The 26,662-nt window shown below is 41.5% G+C and overlaps 1 protein-coding gene across 3 annotated transcripts; it reads left to right on the plus strand.

Moving 5' to 3' along the window:
• The first annotated feature begins 216 nt into the window (after positions 1-216).
• Positions 217-25,359, plus strand: LOC148014067 (putative 3-hydroxyisobutyrate dehydrogenase-like 1, mitochondrial). Of its 3 annotated transcripts, none has more exons than XM_087666399.1 (3): positions 217-373; positions 24,133-24,881; positions 24,957-25,359. In XM_087666399.1, the coding sequence occupies exons 1-3, from the start codon at positions 321-323 to the stop codon at positions 25,199-25,201; spliced, it is 1,047 nt and encodes a 348-aa protein (XP_087522525.1). In that variant the 5' UTR covers positions 217-320; the 3' UTR covers positions 25,202-25,359. The 3 variants fall into 3 exon arrangements, with proteins under 3 accessions (XP_087522525.1, XP_087522524.1, XP_087522526.1); XM_087666400.1 differs by adding an exon at positions 23,980-24,035 and having other exon boundaries at positions 308-373; positions 24,133-25,359; XM_087666398.1 differs by having other exon boundaries at positions 24,133-25,359.
• Positions 25,360-26,662: the final 1,303 nt, after the last annotated feature.

Genomic DNA, 26,662 nt, shown 5'->3' on the forward strand with positions numbered 1-26,662 from the left:
TTATAATATAAGCCGTAATGCTAACTGTTAAGCGATCACCTTTGGGACCAATTAAATTTAAATACTAAGTAGGGATTGAACAAACAAGCTAGTGTAGCTTACCATTTCTAATTAACTCATAATTTGTGGCAGTTTAAATATCCTAAACAACTAAAATAATTTGGAACCTAGCAATCACTCACACCAGCACTAGAAAATTGTTAGACTAGCAATCACTACACTAGTTTAGTAGTAAATTGTTTTAACGACTTGGCTCAATACTCGTGTTCGAACGAGAATCACAGCAATGGCTAGAATCCCAATGTGGGTCATCTCTCACCATGTTGTATAGTGCTGTGCGGTCGAGAGTCTTACCCTGCTGCGCGCGTCCAAGGTATTCTCTCGAACTTATATATCCATCGTTTCGTTTGATTTCCAAGATGAATTGCTGTTTCATGATCTGATGTCTGACGACACACCCGGTATATGTAGCATTACTCACCTCCTGTGGCCAGTGATCCGACTGATCTTAGATTCATGTTGTGGCAAACAAACTGCTAGTGGAGCCTTTTGCTAGAATCTCTGCTCTGAGAGTGGGAGATAGAAAGTTTATTTGCCGTTCTTTAGTTCGGTTCAAGTTAGAGATGCGGAGTTAGGGGAACATCATCCGTGCAGACACATGGGGCGGCAATGCGCAACTAGGTGGTGTGAAGGTCTAAGGAAGTGTGGGTGCCCAGAGGGACAGACGTGCCTATGGCAAGTTAGCTACTTGGGAAGGTTGCGAGGGGAGGGACCTAAGTGTGTTCAACACGCAAGAGGAGTTAAAAAAGGGTCCTTGTGGAGTGTGGTGAGATTGTCCCTATACAGTTGGATCTTTGAGTGAAGGGAATTTGGAGCATGCCATTTTGTATGTCCATATGTCCAAGGGGCTTTGCTTAAGAAGTTAGAACCACTTGTGTTTGTCTTGAGGCAAGTAAAGTTAGACATAAAGTTTCCATGTGCTTCTCGGTGAAGTTAGTATTGTTTCATATATGAAGGATGCAAAAAGATGGAGCGGAGTGACCCAGTAGATCATCCTCAATGTTGCTCTTTACCTTGATGTGTTTTAGTTAGAGTGGACTTTGGATTGGGCTCTGTCAAGTTGAGCAAAGTACAGAAGCTCCAAAGCATTGCCTAATGCTCAAGGGGGAGGTTGTACCTCCAATCCCCTAGCGATGGAAAGCTTAGTTATGCAGCAGACCTTAGATGTACTTGGTTTGCATCCTGTCACGGACATGCCATGATTAAGTATACAGACTAATTCTTACTTATGCCATATGAATTCACACCCCATGCGTACACACCCTTAACAGGACATCCTTGAGTCAACCATGTGAACTCACCCTTACCATATTATCATAGAACTTTCTAGAAGACATACCATATCATCGCTTCCATCATTGATGATGTCATCATAGAATCTTCTGGAACATATACCATGTCATCGCCTATATCATTGATGATGTCGCTATGAAACATTGTAGAAGATCTTTAGCTGCTCTCCAACACCTATAAAAGGAGAGGCTCGCCGTAGAGCTCCTTAGTCTTGCCAATGCTAGTCTTGGGAGCTCAAGGAGTTGAGAACTCCAAGTAAGTAACTTCGAGTTTCAGTTCTAGTTCTTGTCTATTCATGGTATTTAGCCTTGTCTTGTCTTCCATTATACTCATGTTGTCTTTTCACCTTGTAATCTCGTAGTATGAGATCTTATCCAGTATTGTCTTGTATCTTGTTCATCCTCGTCGAGGGAAATCTTATAATTCTAATATCTTGTATCCATACCTATAGTCCGAGGTTGTGGGACCCTTCGTATCCTATCGAGTCTTGTTATCTATACCTATGGTTTGAGGTTGTGGGATTTTTTGCATCTTGTTAAGTTATCATTATACCTCGTGTCCTTACGTGGGATTATCTTGCAATTAGAATTCTTGTAACAAATCTTGCGTCTAGTTTAGTCTCTCAAGCCTAGTCTGGTGCTCCTATAACAATTTGACAAGACTCCTTTCTAGCCCTACTGAGCACCATGGAGGCGACCCTTGAAAGAATCGTGGCCTCCCTTCAAAACCTCCAACAACAAATTTAAGACTTGAATGAAGGACAAGCGCAACTTCAAATAGAACACCCTATGCATCTAGGCCCTGTGCTTCGGGAGATGCAAGACCAGATCCGATACTTGCAAAACAACAAAGGAAGTAATCAGATGATTCCATGTGTTTATCAATCCCTAACAAGAGAACCCAAGATCAACATGCCAGAGAAGTTCGATGAGCTATCCAATGTGATAATAGATTGTTTGAGAGGAGGCAAAAAAGCAAGAAGAATTAAGGCCTTGCCAATGGAACCTAGCCCCAATCAGAGATCCAATTAGAGAAGAAACCAAATAGATAATACCAAATTCTAGCCCTTGACCCCACAAGAAAAGCAAAGATGAAGAGATAATCATATGTGCCTATATTGTGGAAACCTTGGACACATCGCCCTAAATTGCCCAAATCCATTACCTTGCCTTGGTGGTTAGAATAGTGTTGGGTTTTCACATGTAGATCCATCCCTTCTAATTCTGGCAGTGGTTATGATTCATGTGTGCAAATTGTAATTAGTGAACTAGAATATCAAGCATGCAATGGGCATGAGCATGGTTAAGCAATAGATGTACATATTGTTTGACTATGATGCCAACATGTATTACTAGTAGTCCAAAAGATGCTTTTCACACATTATTGTGCAATTGAGGGTGGGCTGATAAAATCAGCCTAGCCAATTTAATTGTTGGCTGACATAATTTTTTTGGACCAAGAATTAATAACTAAATTCATTAAAATCAATTTAATTAGACTGAGAATTGCTTTGAAAATGCATTTACAAGATTGCCACTTGGCAAAAATTGCCCATGCAGGTGAGCGAAAGGTTATTAGAGGCTGTTGGAGCCTTGTTTTGGCATGATGGAGATTGAAAGAGGAAGAGACAAAGCTGTTGTTGCAATTTTCTAACCATTGGTGATTAGGCTAGCCATTGAAGGCTATCAAAGAGCTGCCCTCAGCTGATCTAGAGACCATTGGAGGCAAGTGACATCCCTTGTAGGTTGTCTACAAGCAAGCAACAACAATTTTGGGGTCCACAAGGACAATGATTGCATGTGGGGCTTCTATTGATGATGGGTTGCAATCAATCAGTCATTTATAGCAAGGCAACATTAAATTTCAGTCGATTTTGGTAATGAAACTTTGAAATTTCTCTCTCTTAGCCAATTCACAGCTTCTCTCGAGATCTCAGCCAAATTCAGTCCCATGAGGGTGCAATTGAAAAATTTATGCTGCCAGGGTTTACCAACCACCTTGGGAAGAGTGCTTAGAAAATTGGGGCTTAGTACTTGAAATTCAACAATTGAAATATAGGGATTTGAGAGAATTTCAAGAGGCTAGCCAGTCAACATTAAGTTTGAGGTAGAATTTGTCATCCAAGGAGCAAATTAAAGGTCAATCTCCAAGCAAACCAAGGGGCAAATTGGTTTGAAAGCCTGTTGGTTGCTATGGACAATAAGATGTATTGAAGATTGAAGGAGATCAGGGCTGGATCTTAGTATACTTCAACTTTTAGCAATACAAGTTAAAGAAATGTTGCAAGGGGCATTGGTTTTAGGGGCAACCCGATGTCCAATGTGCAACATTAAGTGGTAGCATTTGTATTTTCAATTTATGTGTATTTTATGCTTGCTCTAATTAGTGCTCAATCAGGTTATTTACCACCCTATCCGAGAAGGAAGATTGGTTTCATGCCTTACACAAATTTGGTATGCTTGGTCTAGGTTGGTGAGTGTAGTTGGAGATGGGTACTTGAACATTGTAGATCCATGAATAGTTGTATTGGATTGGCCTGCTAAAGACTGAGTTTGGAAAGCTAGTGAACATGTTTTTAGTAATAATTCTATAGGCAACGGTTAACAATGATGAAGAAATATAACAAGGGACACTAGGCTTAGGGCATTATATTGTTAAACTTTTGTTCTTAAGATCTTGCAAGTTAAACTCCACTGCCCTTTGATTCACAAAGGCCAATTCCTGCTTTGGGACCAATTGAAATTCTATGGACTGTAGGTGGGCTTCTTCCTCCACACATAGCATACCCAAGGACATTTGTGACTATCATTTCATTGCTTAAGAGGGGGCCGTGTTTTTTCCTCCTTTCACTATGCATATATCTTTTGTGTGTCCTTAACTCTTTTTAGGCTCTTCAAAGTTCACAATATTGTCAAGAGGGATGCGTATTTGGTGTGTCTAGCTTCTATTTGAGGTACCACTTGCATGGGCACTGCCTACACTCAGTGTTTAGATCAGTTTTCACCTGCCGCTTATGACATGTCACTAGATTGGCCATTTCTGGTGTAGACATGATCACCTTAGCCAATTTCTAGGCTAATGCCTACATATGACATTCACCTTTGTACATTCATTCAAATTTGATCATTCTTGCATGGTTGGGGGTATCACACCCTTGGGTGTTTGCTCATTTTTCCTTCTCTACATTCCTCCTCTCTTCTTGCTGTCTCACCTGCATTGTAGCTTTGTTTCCATCACTGATTGTGAAGAGAAGTTTGCACGATAGATATATCTTATAAGGGAGTTGTTGACTTCAATCGATGTCTATGTATGTCGTGTATAAGCGTTTTATTGGTGTGAGTGAGGTTCTTTTGAACGTTCCTTCTTGTTTTATTTTGATGACACTATGTAATTCATCCCTTAAATGAAGCTGCAGCAAACCCTAATTTATTGGCTTGATTTTTCATTGTCTTAATTGATGACCTGTAAATGATGGATGCTTTGTTAAAACTTAAACTTCTGGATGACAAGGATTGGACAAGAAAAATGACAAATCATAGACAAAAGGAAACCAATTAGAAAACCTCTTTTGAATGTCTCGCCAATTGCATCTAATCTGCGGAATATACAACACATTTGAAAGATTTTTGAGTTGGAGCAACAAAGAAAATAGTACATGTGCTCTTAGTGGGGCATTTTGCAACATTCCCAACTGTTATAGTGATGGATTTTTACAGAGACTTTGTAGAACTATATAGACCTTTCTTATTGTGGAGGTGCCACTATCGAATACCTATGAGTCAATAGTAGATATTTCTTACATTGAGGAACACACTTCCTCGATGGTCACCATGAATAACTCCAACTTTGCTTCAGCCATATTGGCTGTCTCCTTCTCTTTAGTCTTCATGATGCCATTCTTTTTACCTTCCTTCTTGACACGACAATTAGCAATTGCATGTCCTTTCTTCTTGCAGTAGAAGTACTCTTCTTGAAACTTTTTCTTACCACCCTTCATCTTTTTATCACCATTGGTAGAAGAACCACCTTTGCCACTCACATTGGTGGAGACTGCATCATCTCCATTGCTCCTACCTTCTCGAGCTTTAAGCCGCAGCCCCTCCTCCATTAGTAGTGTATAAAATTCCTCAAACATCAAAGCTTGGGGTCTCACTTGAGTATTTAGGACACTTACCAATCCATCAAACTTTGGTGGAAAAATCCAAAGACACCTCCAAGCTAGCTCCTCACTAGTCTTTTGTATCCCAGTTCCAGCCATTTGGTTGCACAGATTCTTAATCCGAGTAGACTACATGTTATGCATTTTTCTTGCACAAATTGTAGGGCTATCATATATTCAACTATCTTTTAATATATTCTGTGCATTATAAAGAAAATACTTATGTAAAGTAGGCCTTGCAATAGATGAGGAAGAGAAATCACATGGTCTTAAGAATGGCATTGTACTTTTCTTTCTTTCCAAAGAATACGAGTTTGGTCTCTTTGAGACAAACCTATAGAGCATAGTGTTAGCCAGTCATTTCCTGGACAGTGCGGACATCAGTGCCATGTCAGTAGGTGCCACATCAGCACCTGCAGTCGGACAGGTTGCTGCAATCGGAGAGTATTGAGTGCTGCAATTATTTCTTATTTTTCGGCTATTTATAGCCGGTTTTGTGGCACACTTCATTATTCATTATTCAGATTCTGATCTTGAGATCTGTTGGTTGAGACAGACTGTGCTCGGGTTGAGGGAGATCGAGGTCATTAAGTTGGAGACATACACAGATATTTCCTCTGCCCCCTTGTGTATTTCTGCACTCTTATACAGCATACTACACCGCAGATTTTCTGCGTTTACACTATCTCATTTTCTCTCTCTCTCTCTCTCTCTCTTCTCTCTGTGTTCACTCTCTCTCAGTCTTTGTCCTACGCTTCCGTATCGCTGCACTCTGACATGGTATCAGAGCAGTGAAGATGGACTGACCGAGGGCTGAACCTATCTAAAGAGGAGATTTCATCGCAACACAAGGCTGCGTTTCCAGGTTTTGAGGGCGAGTGGGAGGGCTGCGCATCGGATCAAGGCTGAAGCGAGCGTGGGCGTGCAGGAAAGGAGTCCAATTGGTGAATTTGCTGCAGGTTATTGCTGTTCGAAGGGAAGGAAGGCTGCGTTTAAGGCCTTCCATTGCAGATTTTACCTTTTTATCGCCTCCAGTGGGTGAAGAAGGTTTGGACAGCGGAGAAATCAATCCTAGAAGGCTGTGTTTTCACAGTCAGAGGGGGTTGCTTTTGCGTTTGTGCAGGTATTGCAGGTTAACATGGAGTTCAAGGCGATCATGGACAAGAAGGTGCTTGTCCTACTGGCTCTTACAACGGATCAAAAGCTTGATGGTGACAATTACCGCATTTAGCGGGTGATGATGTTGGGCATTTTAGAGTCCTATGATTTGGCGGAATTGGTGATGGAGGAGATTAATAGTCCCTTGGTGAGGGATGAGTCCAAACTCTCTTCCAATGCTCGTGCAGAGTTGACTAAGGCCCAGTCTCATTGGCACAAACTGAATGCCAGGATTCGATCTTTTCTGTTTCTGTCTTGCACCACAGCCGTGATAGCTCACATCAAGCATTTGACGGTGGCACGTGAGATATGGCTGGAGCTCGACCAGATGTACAACCGGATGACCCTGATGAAGAGGGTTTCTTTGGAGGTATAGATGTGGACTTTGTTCGTGAATAAGTCTTCTTCGCTTTGGGAACAGATCAACAACCTTCGGCAGCTTCAAATGCAGGTTCAAAATGCGGGGAAGCCTATTTTCTCCGAAGACATGGCGATCACTTTACTATCCCAGTTGCCGCCATGATTCGGTACTTTTTATTCCGCTCTTATTGCTTCAGGGCGGGAGTCGACTCTTTGGTGGGAAGAGTTGGTTCCTATGGTCTTGGACCAAGAGGAACAATTGAAGGGAGAGAATGCTTCCAAATCGGAGGCATTGGTTGGTCAAGCCTCTTAGAAGAAGGGGAATGACCAAAAGAAGAAGAAGGAGGACAACAAATCCAAGAAGGATAAGGAGAAGGAATCAACTTGCCATATTTGTGGTAAGACCGGTCACTGGAAAAAGGATTGGTCCGACAAAGACAAGAAGAATACCAAAAAGAAGGACACAAAGGACTCTGGAGTGGTGGCTGCACCCTCATCAACTGCTTTTCTACACTTAGCAATCATTGAGGAGACTATACCGACAACTTTTGATGCTGCGATGACAGCTCCCCAGGCTCGAGAGTGGATTGTGGATAGTGGTGCCTCATGGCACATGACTCCTTCTTTCGTTGGTGTTATCCATTTGCGACCTTCGCGTGGGCAGATTCTCATTGGAGACAGCTCTTCTGTGTCTATAGCTACGCTGGGTGAGATGCAACTTATTCTAGATAGACGTGGTGATACCCACACCTCTGAGGTGTTGCATGTGCCAGGATTGGGGTATCATTTACTTTCGGTTCATAAGATTTGTGCTCTTGGTCTCTTGGTGGAGTTTAACAGTGATACTGTTCGAGTCCTTGATCGTGGATCGAGGAAGGTTCTCTCTGCAGGGTATGAGGAGAATGGAGTCTACAAATTGAAGTCTCCTTCAGCTCTTACTTCTCTTCTTACTTCTCAGACACAGTCTCAGTTATGGCATGCTCGGTTTGGCCACCTGAACTATGAGTACCTTCGGAAGGCGTCGCAAGGGTCATTTGTTCGAGGCTTGCCGGACATAGTGGTGAGCCATCAGCCATGTGTCTCTTGCATTCGTGGAAAACTGCATCGGGATGGGATTCCCAACAAAGCTTCTAGGCGGTCTACTTCACCTATGGAGCTTGTATCTACGGATCTTTGTGGCCCGATGAGGACCGAGTCCCTGAAGGGGAGCTTGTACTTCATGTTGATCGTAGATGACTACAGCAGGATGACTTGGGCCTATTTCTTGACTTTGAAGTCGGAGGCTTTATCTCATTTCAAGGATTGGCTTCTTTTTGAGGAGAACTGTTCTGGCCGGCGACTGAAGACCTTGCGTTCAGACAAGGGAGGTGAATTTATGTCTAATGAGTTTGCTCATCTTTGTGCAGATGGGGCATTCACCAGGAGTTTGCTAACATCAACACTCCCCAAGAGAATGGCATTTTGGAGCGGAAGAACCGAAGTGTGATTGAGATGGCACGTACCATGATGGAGCATCGCAAGACACCTCAGTTTCTGTGGGCCGAGGCAGTGACTACTGTAGTTCATATCCTTAATTGCTGAAGGTTTTGCTCAGTGCCCAGGCATTGATTTCCATGATACTTTTGCCTCCACTGCTCGTATGGCAACTGTTCGAGCTGTTCTTGCCTTGGCTGGCCATAGGAGATGGCCTGTTTATCAATTGGATGTAAAGTCGGCCTTTTTGAATGGTGACTTGCAGGAGGAGATCTATGTTGAGTAGCCTCTTGGCTTTGGATCCTCGGATGGGAAAGTTTAGATGTTGAAGAAGGCCTTGTATAGCCTTAAGCAGGCTCTGTGTGCATGGAACAAGAAGATCGACTCGTTTCTTCAGTCGAAGTTGGGATATCGGCGCTCCAAGGCCGATCCACAGCTTTATGTGCACACTTCCGAGGTTGGTCGTGTGCTGTTCGTGTTATATGTTGATGATTTGATTTTGATAGGGGATCATGCACAGAAGGTTCGAGAGACCAAGACAGCTTTACATCAGGCATTCGAGATGACGGATTTGGGGCTTCTTCATTTCTTCTTGGGTCACAAGATTTATCAGTCTCAGAGGGGGATTTTCATCTCTCAGCAGAGGTACATTCAGGAGCTCTTGGTGACTTTTGAGATGGAGACTTGACAGCCCATTACTACTCCTATGGATTCGAATTGAAAGGCCACTTCACACTCAGATTCTCCTGTGATGGATGCTTCACGCTACCGTTAGTTGATTGGATCATTGATTTGGCTTCTCAACACGTGTTGATCTTTGTTTTGCTGTGGGTCTTCTGGCAGGGTTCATGATGGAACACAAATAGGTGCATTGGCAGGCTGCCTTGAGGATTCTTCGGTATTTGAGGGGAACCTCTGACTTAGGGATTTCTTATCCCGCAGGTATAGATGCTTCCGATCTGATTCTTGCAAGTTGGAGTGACTCAGATTGGGCTGGAGATGTGGACCACCGATGGTCTACTGTTTTATCTTGGCCCTTGGGTACAGGTGTTATCTCTTGGAGTAGCAAGAAGCAGCCCATGGTAGCCCTTTCTTCTACTGAGGTGGAGTATCGGGCTGCGTCTTTCACCACATGTGAGGTTGTGTGGCTTCAGAGATTGTTGGAGGAGCTTGGCTGCCCCTAGACTCGTCCTACTCTTCTGCGGTGCAACGATGAGAGTTGCATTGCCTTGGTACGGAATCTAGTATTCCATGCGCGGACGAAGCACATTGAGATCCAATATCACTTCATTCGGGAGAAGCTTCTGGATGGGACCATTGATGTGGAGTATTGCAAGACTGAGGATAATCTTGCAGATTTGTTCACGAAGGCGCTTCCCCAGGCTCTTCTTCGGCAGCATTCCGAATCCCTCAGTCTTTTCACCTGTCCAAGATTTGAGAGGGGGTGTTAGCTAGTCATTTCTTGGACAGTGCAGACATCAATGCCACGTCAGCCCCTGTAGTCAGACAGGTTGCTGCAGTCGGAGAGTATTTACTATAGTTGGCTGCATTTAATGTAGCCGACCTGCTGCAATTATTTCCTATTTTTCGGCTATTTATAGCCGGTTTTGTGGCACACTTCAGTATTCATTATTCAGATTCTAATCTTGAGATTTATCGGCTGAGACAGACTGTGCTCGGGTTGACGGAGATCGAGGTCATCAAGTCGGAGACATACGCAGATATTTCCTTTGCCCCCTTGTGTATTTCTGCACTCTTATACAGTATACTACACCGCAGGTTTTTTGCGTTTACACTGTCTCCTTTTCTCTCTCTCTCTCTCTTCTCTCTGTGTTCACTCTCTCTCAGTCTTTGTCCTACGCTTCCGCATCGCTGCACTCTGACGCATAGAAGACTAGCATGAAAGTTACCTTGTCTTGAATTTGACCTGCCCTAACCTTAGTCTACATTCACACTGGGTGACTTAGTGGCTAGTGTGCAATTGCCGATATATGAGCATGAGGTGAAGCCATTAATTTTCGTGGGAATCAAAGGAGTAAAAATGCAAGGCGTAATCAACTTTTTGCTTTGCATGATATGCAGGACTTTATATTGCAGATCCAAATTACCAAGCAGTTTAGTTAGCTATCTTTAGAGTTGGATTTATGTTGGCATATTCAAGTTCATCCCTTGTACCATGTAAGCTATTTGAAAAGAACGTTTGGGGCAAGGTGTATTGATTGTCACAATCAAGGAAATCATGTACTAGGAGGATATAACTCGTTACATTCTACTCAAACTTGCATTGGTTCTGCACCGTAAGACTTGTTAAGCATCAAAGGGTTAATTAATTTTAACCCCCCTTTTTTCAGTTCATTAAACATCTCCAAAGTGTTTGGAGTCTGGATGCCCACATTTAATGCACCCAAAGTGTCTGGATGCTAAATCCCTTTTGCCATCCTTCACCATCATCTCCATCAGCCTCCATGACTGCTTCAACACTTGTTCAACACACTCCAGCTGTTGTTGTTATCCTTTCTACTACTACATTTGCTATCGACTACTACATTTGCTATTTAGAGCAGGCCAACTTGCTATCACCAGCCCTTGGAGGTCCCTTATTGGTACGCTTGCTTCATCCTAGAGCTGCTCGCCTGCTGGTCACTTGTGCAGCCAATCGCCATCATCAAGCTAGGTTGTGTTTACAATCTCTAGCTACTTCTCAGCTTCACCCAGCTGCTGATCTGCTTCCAGTGACTGTTGATCAAACTACCCTGACAGCCACATCATCCTTCAAGCAACTAGTTGCTGTGTTTTCAGTTTTCCAACATTTTTTGACATTAGCTTGATGTACATTTTCATCTACAACAGGTTGTTTTTGCCTTTTCAAGAGTCATTAGTTGTTGGACTGCTTTGTCCTCAAGCATTGTGTATATTCATTCTATTTACATTCAACGTTCATTCAGTTTCATCAGATTTCGCTCTTCACTGTTTTTGTGTTTTTGTGTTTTTATTTGAGTTGTTGTTTAGTCGTCTTCATATATTCTATGTTTTCTTAGTGCAAATCCTACCATATATCCACATGGTATTAGAGTTGGTGCTCTTCAAAGGAGTACCTTCAGGCTATTGTGGAGTGCTTGGTTTGTTCTTGACTACACTATATATCATGTACTAACGATGGCATAAACCACACCAATCTTGGGATCCTCTTTAGGCTACTTTTGTAAGCTCTGGAAAAAATGTGAGAATGACAATACTTTAAACTTAATGAACTTGATCAATTATCACCATCAAAATTGAGAGTGTGTGTCATGAGGACATGTATTTTTGAAACCTCACTTAACATGTGGATTAATTTTTAATCACATGATGAAGTAAATGATGCACATGTGAGGTGCAACTGGGGTTAAAGTAAATTTACGAGCTCGGGACTCGAAGAAATCACGGGATATCAAAGGCAAAAGTTGCTATAAGTTATGTCGCACAGGTACTTGGTGGTATCTGGTGCCAGTTATTGGCCTAGGTCATCCATTTGGCCATAAGTGTCAGTTGGTGACACTAGAGAAGTGGCATTTAATGGTACTTAACCCCAATTTGATGGTCAAAGATGGCGTAGAGACACTCGGGAATGGAAGTTGCCTAGGCAATTTAATTATTGACCAGTCAGATTATTTTTCAGGGTACCGGAATAATTATTAGATTAATTTTCAATATTTTAAGGCTGAAAATTAATATTTAATTATAAAAAATGCTAGAAAAACCATTTGGAAAGATTGCCACTTGTGAAAAATGCCCATGTAAGATTGAAAAACGTCTTTAGAGGTTGGAGAGAGGCATTTCTATAAATTCAGTCTGCAAGAGAGAGGAAGGAGAGGCTGTTGGTTTGATTTGCAGCCATTGGAGGATCTTCTGAGGCAGCGAGAGGCAAAAGAAGACCAATCAACAGCAGGAGACAGCATCTACAGGCTGTTGAGGTAAGGCAGCAGCAGTAAATGACTGATTTTCTTCAGTTCTTTGCATCTACAAGCTGTTGTGCTAGGGCAGCAGCTGCATTTGATTGATTTTCAGTCATTCTTCGCGACAAAACTCTGAATTTCCTCTCTCTACAGCCTTCTCTCTCATCTCCTAGCCATTTCACAGCCTTGCTTCGAGGATCTCAGTATTTGGACCCTTGGGGGTTGAGAAATTGCAAATTTCTCTGTTGTAAACCCTAATTTATAGCAAAAATTAGGGTTTAGCAGCAACCTTGGAAAGCGTGCAAGAACTTGGAAGCTCCAAGACTTGGATTCAACAAGTTTGAAGGTGAATTTCAGCTGAATTCAGGTGGAGGACTAGCCAACCATTGAATTTAGGGCATTTCCATCGTCCATGAAGTGAGTGAAGGCTAATTGATTGCCCGAATCAAGGGGCAAATCGGATTAAGGACTTGCTGGTGATTCATCGCAGCAAGGGGAGTCGGAATACCGAAAGGGATTGGGAGAATCCCATTGTAAATTAACTTTTTTTTCACTAAAGCTAAAGAAATACCGAAAGGGGCGCTAGTTTACTCGATTCTTGAACGTCCCAAAGGACAACAAAGGCAAAGAGAAGAAGACACCTTCTATAGCTTTGGGACAGCCACAAGAACCGAAGGAAATATCTAAGCCTTCTTTAGAAGAGCCCAAAATGCGTGATGAGCACAAACAGTTGGTATCCGTGGGGCAACAAGTGCAAATGCACGGCCAACTTGGTAGTGCCAATCCATGGGAACATGGGCAGCAAGGCGATTATGCACATGCAAGCATGGGACAGCAAGGATACTTTGGTGGTGGTACCATTTTTCATGCTATGATTGGACAGACACCGTATACACTTTTATCTTCTTTTTCATTAGAATATGAGGTTGGTGCTTCACATTTACAATTCCGACCCTTTCCTTCCACTTTTAATGCACATTCAAATTTGTTTACCTTAACCTTAGGGATCTACTTTAGACCTACCATAGGTTATCCATTCTTAGTATATATTGTCTTTGATCCACATTTAGGATTTAGACCATCATTAGATACTCAAAGGTGTACTACTTTGCACCTTGTTGCTTTGTTATTGAGAATGTTGCTCGTGTACTATGGACCTCCCATGAAATCGCAAGTGAGTCACACTTCGTCCTCTAGTCCGATTGTATAGGGAATCTCCCTACAACACATTGCATCACCCTCTCCATTGCTCAAAGATATAGTCCTTCCTCTTGTGCTAACGAGTCATCTTCTTTCCTTGTAAAAAACAAGAAGAGTGGAAAGGAATCATCTCTACATTTAGATCCACCTCCACCCTTCCCGATTTATTCTTAACATGGACTACAATCTTGTGCTGATGATCAATCTCGTTCATTGAAGGAAAAAGGGAGTAGTTAAGTCAAAACATCATAAAGAACATTCTGGCATTACTTGCCTTAAAAAACAAGCACTATGCATACTATTAGAAATCTGGCCATCTAGCTCAAAGATCAAGGGTGTTAGACCCACACCTAAAATTATACATCCACAACTAGGGGTATTCTACCGAACTCTAAAGAAATCCATTGCCTGTCTCAAAGTCAACCTCAATCCCTTTTGGTGGTGGTAGTGTCACTTCATGGAGGTTGAGAGAGGTTCTTTCCTAGGGAGGTTGCACATTTTATCTACCCCCTGGTATTCCTATTCATCAATGGTGATTAACCACTAGTGTGGTGGATTTTGTAAGTAGATTAGTCGATCGGAGTCTGTTTGACCCCCCATTTAATGGCCTCAAGGTTTAGCGTTATGAAGCAGCTACTTGATCCAAAATTCGGAAAGCAAGTAACAGAGGCCAGGGTGATAGATTTCTATGCTAGAAAGTCGCTTGTCTACTTGGATCGCAAATCCGAGGTAGTTCGTGTAAACGGAGTGCAAGGATCGAGACATGTGATGTTGTGGTTTGCAGAGTGAGAGAGAGTGAATGCAAAGTAGAGAGAGAGAGAGAGAGAGAGAGAGAGAGAGAGAGAGAGAGAGAGAGAGTGAATGCAAAGTAGAGAGAGAGAGAGAGAGCACAAGACTCTGTGGGTACAATCTCAAAGTATCACTTTAGGTTTTTACACACACACACACACACACACACACATAGTACATGTGTAAGAGTGCGGGCACATCCGAACACCGTAAAAGGCACAGTGACCCTTTATTTCCAACAATCTTCCACCTAAAGGCAGCATGCTTGAAGGTAGAGGAAAGAATAAGCTAAGTCTATGCATGTACAAAGCTGAAATACACATATACTATCCAACCCCCATCATGTGGCGGCAATGAGCAAACTACTTTGCTAGAAGACCCTTCGTAAGGTCTACAGGGTTATCATCGGTATGTACCTTGACAAGCTCAATGCTCTTGCTGTCAAGTATAGCTCTGATAAAATGATACTTTACCTGTATGTGCTTTATCTTTGCATGAAAGACAGAATCTCGTGCTAGCATGGTAGCACTCTGACTATTATAGTGGAGAATATGAACCTCTGTAATGCCAAGCTCTCTCACCAAACATGGAAGCCATAAAGCCTCCTTGCATACCTCAGTGGCAGCCACATACTCTACCTCTATAGTAGACAATGCGACACACTTATGCAGCCTGGATATTCAAGGGATTGCTCCCTCGGTGAACGTAAACACATATCTTGAAGTAGACTTCCTATAGTCGGGATGACCATCATAGTCTGCATCCATGAAGCCAACAACATATGACTTTTGCTTCCCAAAGCAGATGCACAAGTTCTTTGTGTCCTTAAGGTATCTCATGATACCCTTTATTGCTTCCTAATGCTTTTTGCCAGGATATGCCATGTACCTGCTAATCAACAACTAAAGCATAAGGAATCTTGGCCATCTCAATCTTTTCATCATTAGATGCAGGGTTGTCATCTGCACTAAGTTTCACATATGGAGGCAATAGTATACTAATGGCTTTCCTCCCTCCATATTGAAACATTGCAAAATCTTAGTAACGTACTCTTGCAGTGACAAATAGAGAAGACCCTGTGATCTATCCCTGAGTATACACATGCCAAGAATATGATTGGTGTCATGAGGACATGTATTTTTGAAATCTCACTTAACATGTGGATTAATTTTTAATCACATGATGTCTATGAAGTGGGTGAAGGCCAATTAAGTGCACGAATCAAGGGGCAAAACAAATTGAAGACTTGCTGGTCACTTTGGACAGCAAGGAGAGTTTGGATTGCGAAGGGGATCAGGAGAATTCCATTGTAAATCAACTTATTCTTCAATAAAGCTAAAGAAATACCGAAAGAAGGGGCGCCAATTTTGGGGCCAATTGGGTGTGCATTGTCCAAGATTAGTAGGTAAATTTGTATTTTCAGATTTGCATTTATTGTTTGCTGCTGTAATTAAGTTGTAATCAAGGATTTACCACCCATCCACAGAAGGAAGGCTCGTTTCAATTGGCCTCACCAAGATCCTTCATATCAAAGCTATTGTGTAGGCTTTGTTTCAAGGAGTCCAAACTATGATTTATGAACAACCCTACTTGCAATCAACATGTCATCCACATACAAAACTAAGAGAATAAGGCTGCCATCTATTACCTTCTCGGTGTATAAGCAGTGATTAACTTGAGATCTATGGAATCCTTGAGATTGCATAAATGTATCAAATTTATGATACAATTCTCGTAGTGCTTGTTTCAGCCCATACAAACTCTTGTTGAGTTTACATACTAGGCGCTCTTTCCCCTTTGTAACAAAACCCTCAGGTTGTTGCATATAGATCTCCTTATGCATATCACCATGTAAGAAAGTTGTTTTTACATCCATGTGAATGAGTTCCATATCTTCAAATGCAATTAGGCCCAAAATGACTCACAAAGTAGTCATTTTGACTACATGAGAAAAAAATTCATCAAAATCAATTTCATGTTCTTGCTTGTACCCTTCAGCAACCAGTGGTGCTTTGTAGCTCGACAAAGAACCAGAAGTGACTTTCATTTTGTAAACCCATTTGCATGGTAGCAATTTCTGCCCTTTAGGCAAATGCACCAAATCCCAAGTGCCATTTTTTGTGAGAGATTTCATCTTTGACAGCATAGCCTTATGCCATTTCTTGTTATCTTTTCTGTCCATTGCTTTCTTGAAGCATGATGGCTCACCACAATCTGTCAACATGACATAATCAACCACATAATTGATACGAGGAACAAACCTATCTGGCTGTCTTTGCATTCTGATTGACCTATAGAACCAATGATCAAGATTTGTTGGCTGTTCAACCTGCAAATCTGTATTAACAGCTTGCTGTTCTACAGGTTCAGCATGTTGTACAGCTGGTTCTGGTTGTTTCAAAGGCATCTATTCTTACTAATCATTTTCAGCATCATTCCATGCATTTTCAAAGCCATTTACAGCAGGTATTTGCTGCTGTCCAAGGGGCATTCTTTGCTGTCCTATCAGTACATCTTCCTAGAATACAACCCTTCTGACTTCCTTAGTCTTTTCAAGCTATTTGTGCGTGCGATCTTCTTGGAAGATAACATCATGGATGTGTACGATTTTCTTTTTTTTGGGATCCCATAACCTATACCCTATTTTACCCTCATCACCATATCCTAGGAAAATACATTTGCAAGACTTTGGCTCAAGTTTGTTGCATTCTTCCTTGTGAATGTGCACAAATACCTCGCAGCCAAACACTCTCAAGTGAGCATACGAAGGTGGCTTGGCCGACTATGCTTATTGCGGGACCCCCCACTCCCCCTACCCCCCCCTCTCTCCCAAAAAAAAAAAGAAAAAAAGACTTGTTTGGTGATCTATTATACAAGCATACGGTTGTCATAACAGCCTATGCCCAAAATCCACGAGGTAAAGCAACATGTGACAGCATTGTATGGACCTTGTCTTGAATGGTCCTGTTCATACACTGCAATACCATTTCGGGGTTGGTTGTGAGGGGTGGTGAGCTCCCTTTTAATCCCTTTGCTGTCACAAAAGTCATGAAATGCTTTGGACACATATTTACCACCATTGTTAGAGTGAAGACACTTTAATGTCTTGCTGGTTTGATTTTCAATAAGTGCCAGGAACTTTTTAAATTTATCCAAGGCCTCGTTTTTACAAAGCAATGTAGAAATCCAAAGCAATCAGCTGACTGAAAATTGAGTTGAACTCATTCAAACATATAGACATGGTTGTACCTTCCTTCGTGCGAAGGTCCATCAACTTTTTCAGCCAATAAACCTTGTTGGCTACACTTTTCTAAGCATACAATTGCTCAAGTCTTCACCACATTTTATATGCAGAATCTCAATGTTAGAGAGCAAGTTGTTTGACACTAAGCTCTATGGTAGAGCGTGCAAGCTCATCCAAATCATCCCACTCTTCTTGTTTCATACCTACTGGTCTTATTTCCTTCGCTTTGATGGGATTCACTTGTTTCTTCTGCACCAAGACATTGTAGCACTATTTTTGCCATATTGCAAAATTGTGTGCACCCTCAAGCTTCTTGATATGCGAAAGGTTGTTCTTGTTGCTGTTTCCAGCCATGATTTGCAGCACTAAATTGACTCAAATATTAGCAAATGCAAGCCCAGATGTCACACAAATGACCACCGTACGCTGAAAGTACCAACCAGCAGTGAAAATCAAGAAATTGCAGAAATTTCAAATTTGCAAATTGATTTCCAGAATTAGAGAATGTTTACTACTGCACTTCACAATCAATTACAGCCAGATTTATAGGCCAATGCACCAATTGCATGTGAAATCCCCAAAATTCTGCTGCAATTTTTGTTCCAAATGCATTCTCGGGCACAAATTTGACGATTGTGGTCAAAGGCCCCAAATATTCAAATGCAAATCTGCCCAAATTGCATCAATACATGTACCCAAGTGCATATACAAGGCAATTCTTGCTCAATTTGATGAAATTCTGCAAAGCCTCAATTTTCTTGAGTCCGGTGTGTACAAATTTTAGTGAAATTGACAGATTTCACTAAAATGTGAAAAGCCCCAAATTTTTGAGAAAATGTGCACCAAATTTGCAGTTTCTAAATCAAATTGTGCTATTCTGCATCAAAATTTCCAAATTCAGGAAAATTCCCAATTTTTTGGCTCAATTTCACAGTGCTTACGCATTCAAACGCTTGTCAATGAACCAAGGTTTAATTCAAAAAAACCTTTGAAATTCTGAAAAATAATGAAACATTTGTCTCATTACCTTGATTGAACTGTCGCCTGCAATTTGAGCTATTTGATGGATTGACGTAGTTTGACGGACTGTCTAATGTAGCCTGGCAGACTATTTGACGCAATACTGATGACTATCTTGACGCAGCTTTGACGGATGTCCTAACGCAACTCCAACAACCTATGTTCTGATACTAGTTTATTAGCAGAGTGCACGAGGATCGAGACACGTAATGCTATCATTCTCACAGAGAGAGAGAGAGAGAGAGAGAGAGAGAGAGAGAGAGAGAGAGAGAGAGAGCACAAGACTCGATGTGGATATAATCTCAAAGTACCACTTTAGGTTTTTGATAATATATACATAGTACATGTACACCTGAACACCGTAAAAGGCACGGTGACCCTTTATTCCCAACAATTTGCCCCTCCGTTGACTTGAAACCACTTCATAAAGTGTGGACATGAGAGAGATGAACTAGTTTTTTTAAAGCTTATGACTAATTATGGTTTAAAGAAGCATGCAAATGGAAAAACATGTCAAGATAGAATGACTTCTTTAATAGCTCTTTTAGCTAGTCTGTGTTGGAGCAGTTGGTTAGTGACTAGCTCCGGATCTCTGTCAAACCATACTTGACCTATCCCTCCTGGACTTTGTCTTTATGAAGGGATAAGGTGAGGGTTGCGTTTTGTGCTCTATTATGTATTTTTATTTGTAACAACTTGATACTCTTTATGGTTCATTTTTGTGCAGATCAATTCGTGGGTTCGACGGGCTGAGTCGCCCTATCCCTTGGTCGCCAATGAGAGAGCGAGTCTGGGTGTGTTTGAGTGGGCTGGGCATAGCAGTTTGTTTTGTGCATTTTTATGGTGCCTATTTTTGAGGATTTAGTCATTAGTTTATGGCCAACTAGCTTTTATTATTATTTTATTTGCTGGCCAACCTGATCCAGATATTGGCATATTTCTTGCCTATTTATTTAGTGGCTCCCTCCTCATTCATTCATCACTTGTTGCAAATTTCCCGAGTAGGTCATGCTGGAGAGAGGGAGCTAGTGCTAGTGCCCACACAGTCGTTGGTGATCCACTATTGTGTACGACTGTCTCATGTCTCGGTATATGGATTCCATTTCCCAAGCATATTGCTAAGTTGTCTCTTTGTGATGTTCTCGTGTTCTTCGGTTTCTCTCGTTTCTCCCTGTCTTTCTTTCTTCTCTTGTGTTGTGCAATCTATTACAATAGTCTTTTGTGCTTCCATGGTTGCACCCACTCCTAACATGGTATTAGTCATCCATGTTTGGGATCTTGGTGCTGCATGCTGTTGATCATCTAGTTTTCAGCCTCTGCAGCCTACATTTTTCTGCTAGTAGTCATGTGTGTCATGCATAGTCATCTCATGCATGTGAGCCTAAGTCTGAGTCAAATGAGAAAATTAGGATCTCTAACACACAGTCTATCATGTGTTTTGATGGAGGAGGCATATGGAGCATGCATTTCATTCTCAATCGGATTTAGGAGTCTTCACATTGGCTGATTGTCTTGCAGCTTGGTGCATTTCTTTTTGGCTAGGATGGGGTAATCAGCAATTATTATGATGATCAACATTTTCCTGATAATTTTATTCATGTTGATCAGTCTGCCAACTTTTTTTGCCCTACTGGAGCATGTCAGCCAGATTTGGCATATTTTAGCTATTTATAGCTGTCCTCTGCACTTGGCTGGTCATTCACAAGCTCATCCTTTGCAGGTTTCAGCACACTCTGATGCACAAGGACTCTTCTCCATCTTTCAGTGCTACCTTCCATAATCAGCCTGATCTAGTGCCTTTATTGGCGCCTTGGGTGCGTGCAAGGACTAATCAGTCCTCTTTTGTACTCAGCTTTCATTCAGTTTAGTGCAATTCATTGTATTCTTTCTCTTCCCTTTTCTCTCCGTGCTCATGTTTCCTCTTTTGTTGTGCACTCTCTCATGGTATCAGAGCCAACCTAATGACGTGGAGGTTGTATGAAGAGAAGACCACACTCAACTTACTGTTTGGAGCAAATTTGTTGTGAAAAGCACAGACTTTTCGCATTGTTTGGGTGTTCTTCGAAGTGTGTGAGACATCGACAACTCCTTGCAAGACGTAGCTGATTTACCCTTCGTTCGGGCATCCTGACACCAAAACGCAAATTTTCTAGCATGCTTGCAGGTTCTTTTGAAGAGTTATGAACTATCGGGTTGATAGGTTTGATGACTCAAATGCAAAGACCATTTAGACTTCCCCGAATAGATGATCCCATCAATCGACTAACTGTCATGAAGAGCGATGCGAAGATAGACATTCAAAGCCTTGTTCTCCCTTAAATAGATCAAGAAGTGGAAGCCCTCTTCTTCTCCTTGCTTCTCTACATCTTCCTCACGGGGTCTCTTAGTTTCTTCTTAAACTACCGGGTTGGTTTTATGTTCTCAAATGACGCTTGATGCATTAGAATGGTTATACTTATAGCGGCTCATATTTTAGTTTTTATTGCCTTGATTTCCTAAATGCAACTTTTCTTTTCTTTTTGCAATTTTGGTGTTGTTTTCTTTTCTTCTCTCCTTGTAAAGCAAGCGTTTCTTTCCATATGTGCCAATACATAAAGGAGCCCATTGTTCTTCTTTCCTTGTGCTGGCATCCTTTGCTCATAGGAAGTGCCAAGTGGACAAGAGACGAGGATATTGATAATGCCTCTTTTTATGGTCGCTCTATACTTGTACTTGTACTTCACCCAACCGGTACACATGGGCTCAAGTGACCTATCAATCCTCTCTCTCTCCTCCTCAAGTTTCTTTGTACACATGTCATGGATGTGACACCATACAATCCCTCACACGAACCGATGGCAGCAATGGCTTTTACCATCTGCTTTCATAGATCCACTTTAAGGGTGTGGAAAGAGAGATTGCGTTCCATTATGGTGTGTGCAATTTCTATTTCAGCTTGTTGTTGCCTCTCTTTGAGAAAAGAGAGAGGACCGGATACTTAGCCCATTGCTTGGGCAAGTGTGGTTTGCCACTTTGGCATAGGCGCACCATTGGAAGGGCTTTTTTTGATGGGATAGAGGAGGCCCCTCCGATAGAGGAAACTGAGATGGTTGGAGAGGGATCTTGTGCATCCGAAGCCTCATGATCGGAAGACACTACCTCATTGCTTGCCGTTGTTACATCTTCGCGCCGCTTCAATGGCAAGTATTTCTGACACCATCTTTGGTAGACATCATCAAGAATGCCAGGGCATGGTGTGGCCTCCCTTCCGAATTTGCATATGTGAGCAAGGAGGTGGGTGACGGAGGAGTTTTGGATCTTGGGGCAACACTTGCATTGCCACTTGCAAGTGTTGGATTTCTCCTTCACTCGTTTGAGGTAGGCGCAATGCAAGCAAAAGGCCTCATGAAGAGGGGGTGCCATTGATGATTGGGTATATGGAGAGAGAGAGAGGGAGGGAGGGAGGCAGGGAGGGACAGAGGGAGGGAGGGCTTGAGAGTAGAGGGTAGAGACTAGAGAGGGTAGATTTGGAGACTTGAGAAGGTGGAGGGTGGAGGGATTGAGGGTGGAGTGATTGAGGGTGGAGGGTAGATTTGGAGACATGAGAAGGTGGAGGGTGACTTGAGAGAGGGAGGGAGGGATTGAGGGAGGGAGGGCTTGAGAGTAGAGGGTAGAGACTAGAGAGGGTAGATTTGGAGACTTGAGAAGGTGGAGGGTGGAGTGATTGAGGGAGTAGAAAGGGTAGAGAGGTTGAGGGCGTAGAGATTGCTTGAGGGATAGAGAGATTGAGAGAGTAGGGAGAGAGGCAATGTTCATTAGTGTTTGGGTGAGATTGTTATTTTATTATTATTATTTAATTGTAATTTAGGTGTGTTTTGATTTTGTATTTTATTTTATTTTTTCTCTTAATTTTTTTCTCTTTTTTGGTATATTTTTTATTTTAAAATATTCTAAAAGCAGTCAAATGTATTAACAGATTTTTTTGTGATTTTTCTAAATTTAATTTTTATTTTTAAGGATATTTAATGATTTTTTCTTAATTTTTAATGAATTTTAAAAGGATTTTAAATATTATCATTTTTTTGCAATTAATTCTTTATATTATAATCAATAAGATCAACCAGAAAAGTACCCAATGTAGTAAGGAAGTTTTTAGTATTTTTTTTGTTTTTGAATTGAATTTTTATGAATTTTTAAATGTTTTAAAGTGATGGCAAAGTGTGCTTGACAAAGTAGAGAGTGTGGGAAGCTCAAGAGTCAAGTGAATAGATGCTAGAAAGGATGAATGAGATGGGGGAGAGGGAGTGTTTTAGGGTTTAGAGTTGGAGAGAGAGAGAGAGAGAGAGAGAGAGAGAGAGAGAGAGAGAGAGAGAGAATGAGAATGAGTGTCTGGGCAATAGGTATGGTCCATCATCCATGTCTACCATACCTATCATCCATGGGTAGTGTATTTGGGGTGGGTTTTTTTTTTCATTGGGGGGGCGGGGGGGAGAGAGAGAGAGGTTGTACTGGCCAACAACCTTGGACTCTTATTGCCCGCACTTTTCTTGAGGGCTGAGGCCTTTGGCATGATAATACGAAGATACAGGGTTCGTGGTGGCATGTGCTTAATGCTGGCATTCCCTTTTGTATGTCTACCTCAGTTTTTCTTAATCATTTGGTGTGCTCATGGAAAATGGTACTTTTGAAGGCCCAATGGCATTTGGACGGACAGATAGGCGGCTAATTCATTGCAGATGGAAATCCTAGCAGTGTCTCCTCTTCTTTCTTGGGAAGGAAAACCCTAGAAGAGACCTAAGTTCAAGGTCAGTTAAGCAGTTATTTTATTCCTAATGGGCCATGCCTGGCTGCGAGCACGTTCACTGATGGCTGATCTGGTATCTGCTAGCTGGGTGTAACATTTTTCTAATTGTTCCACACTCTTTCACTCGTTCAACAGAGTAGACTATCTCCAGATTTAAGAATCACATAATCGACATTCGTTCTGAACTCCTGAAGATTCACAGGCAGAAAACACCTACATATTAGAGTGTACAATGAAAGTCCAAGTGCTGACACAGATGCAAGTCATACATAGGCGTCTTGTTGGTAACCACACCTATACAGACTTCAGCAATCATTCTTGAATCCATTGTCAAGTGTGTGCACAGTTGCTCACTCATAATGCTACACACTCTAAAGGGCATCCGAATTCTGCTGTGTATGCTATAAAGTAAACCAAATTAGATATGTCCAAGTATATTTGATCATTTCTCTTTTGAGTATAGCCAGTACTCGATGTGAAACATAAGCAAGCACTGCCTTTACAGTTATTTTCTCTGTGGAGCAAGTGAAGGGCATCCAAATCTGCTGTATATGCTATAAAGTAAACCAAATTAGATGTGTCCAAGTATATTTGATCACTTCTTTTTTGAGTATAGCCAGTACTCAATGTGAAACTTAAGCAAGCACTGCCTTAACAGTTATTTTCTCAGTGGAGCAAGTGAAGGACCACTATTGTCTTCTCCATTCAAATTTACCCTGTGGCAAATATCTGGAAGCAATCCAAAGCAGAACTTTGTAAAACAGATACGCATATTTTCATCAATGGCTTCCTCACAAGCTGAATTGAAGAAGATAGCTCCAGGTCATACTCGTGTGGGATGGATAGGAACTGGTGTTATGGGACAGGCAATGTGTGGTCATATTCTTGATGCTGGCTATCATGTTTCAGTTTACAACAGGACTCGAAGTAAAACTGATAATCTTTGCAAAAATGGAGCAGTGTTTTTAGATTCTCCTAAGGCAGTTGCTCAACAGAGTGATGTTGTGTTCACCATTGTTGGATATCCCTCTGATGTCCAAGAAGTTATTTTAGGGGAAGAAGGTATTTTGAAAAGTCTTAGTCAAGGAGGCATTGTTGTTGATATGACCACTAGTAACCCCTCCCTTGCTCAAGAAATTTTTTCAGTGGCAAAGGGAACTTCATGTCATGCTGTTGATGCACCAGTGTCAGGTGGTGATGTGGGAGCCAAAGCTGGCACCCTGGCTATATTTGCAGGGGGTCAAGAAGAAGTTGTTAAGGGCTTAGTGCCGCTATTTTCTTGCATGGGCTCTGTCACTTACATGGGTGGTGCAGGATCAGGGCAAAGTACAAAGATGGGAAATCAGATCATTATCGCTTCTACAATGCTTGGGTTGGTGGAAGGCTTGGTTTTTGCTCATAAAGCAGGTCTGGATGTAGTTCAATACTTGCAGGCCATAGCAAAAGGCATTGCAGGATCTAAGTCTTTGCAATTGTATGCAGCACGATTGCTGAAAAGGGATCTCAACCCAGGTTTTTACGTAAATCATTTTGTCAAGGATCTGGGAATTGCAATTGAGGAATGCAGGCAGATGGGTCTTGCACTTCCAGGGCTTGCTCTTGCTCAACAGTTGTTTGTGTCTCTAAAAGCACATGGTGAAGGTAATCTTGGAACCCAAGCATTAATCTTAGCTCTAGAGCGTCTGAACAATACAGAACTGCCCAAAATTGACACCAATATATTTTAGTCTTTCTTGATGAAGGACAGTTGGCAAAACCATTTTATCTAAATAACCTACAGTTGTCCATGACCATACTGGTAACGAAGGGAAGCTGAGAAGGCATATCCTTTTCTTCTTTGATGGTTTGCAATCAGTTAATTCATAAGGCCATTGCATCTGAGCCCTACAGTAATCAGTTAAATTTATTTCAAGAAGACTGTCTGAACTTAATCCATGTTGGCTTCCGAACAATTGCATTTAGCAGTTGATGTCAAGGATTAAGCTTAAGCTAGGGTTGTGTGTCATAGCCATCTGCCTGAGCTCAAAAAACTTTCTAATTTTTGTGTAAATTTTATTAACCATCAAAAAATTTTCATCCAGATTTGAGAATTGAGCAAGATGGATCCAGTCTGCATGCATGTTTATGATCATGCATAGTTACAGCTACTGATACTTGCACAAATATGTTTACTCTTTCCAAGAAGACTTTCGATTTGGGGAGTCATTTGAAGGGGCCATTTTTCATATATTGTTGGCTAATCAAAATAGGAGGGCTTGTATGGGACAATTTTTTCTGTGGCAATTCAGGACATGCATTTCATGAAAGTTGGCAGCTTCAGAAGTGAAAAACACAAAGCTCACTTTTGCCTTTGTATATGGATGGAGTTTGTACATATGATTAATGTCATGGTTTGCTCAACTTTTTGAAGTTTGTTTCCCTATAATCAAAGCTTTAGTGATTGTTCTCATGTGGAAATTGTAATATAGTTCTATTTCAGGTTAAACTATCTTTTCCTCTTAACCAGTCTGCTATATTAATGGAATCATAGTCAAACTTAACCAGGATGTTCTAGTAACACAAGCATAATTAACTGTTATCATATAGAAACCATGAGACCATCATAATCTGACCTTTGTGAGAGTTTTGTTAACTGTCTGTTATACCTCAGATTAAACTCATGTTCAGTATCACTTACGTTGCTACAGTTTGATTGGAGGCCTATGCCATCTGCTTGATGATGGAGTATCCTTACATTAGTAAAGCTTAGACTTTGTCAGAAATTTGGGTAATGGGCAGGCTACTGTCTTTAACATTTTTTATGTGATCTTATTTTCTTTGTGTTCTCTTCTGTACCCAAGTTCTCTAATTGAGTCCTTCATGTTGATGGCATCTTTAGGACAAACTGAGAGGGCAAAAGGTATGAAATTTACATATTGAGTTTTTAGTTGAAATTGTTTCAATCTATGAAAGATGATGAAGTTTTTAGAATATAGTGGTCAAAGACATCAATTTTGGCTGTAAGCTGACATACGAAGTATGCTTCAATACAGGAGACACTTTTCTACACACTGTCATATGGATGTATGGGCTCAAACCACCAAGGGGCACCAAATATAGCTAAGACGTGTACAACGTCAATTTTTTCTAGCATGGTACAACGTCATATGAATGCTATGTGTGTTCTTTGGGTCAACATTTTTCCACAT

This window comes from Lygodium microphyllum, chromosome 25 (assembly GCF_053477565.2).
Source record: "Lygodium microphyllum isolate KBCC chromosome 25, Lygodium_microphyllum_v1.1.10, whole genome shotgun sequence".
Lineage (NCBI taxonomy): Eukaryota > Viridiplantae > Streptophyta > Polypodiopsida > Schizaeales > Lygodiaceae > Lygodium > Lygodium microphyllum.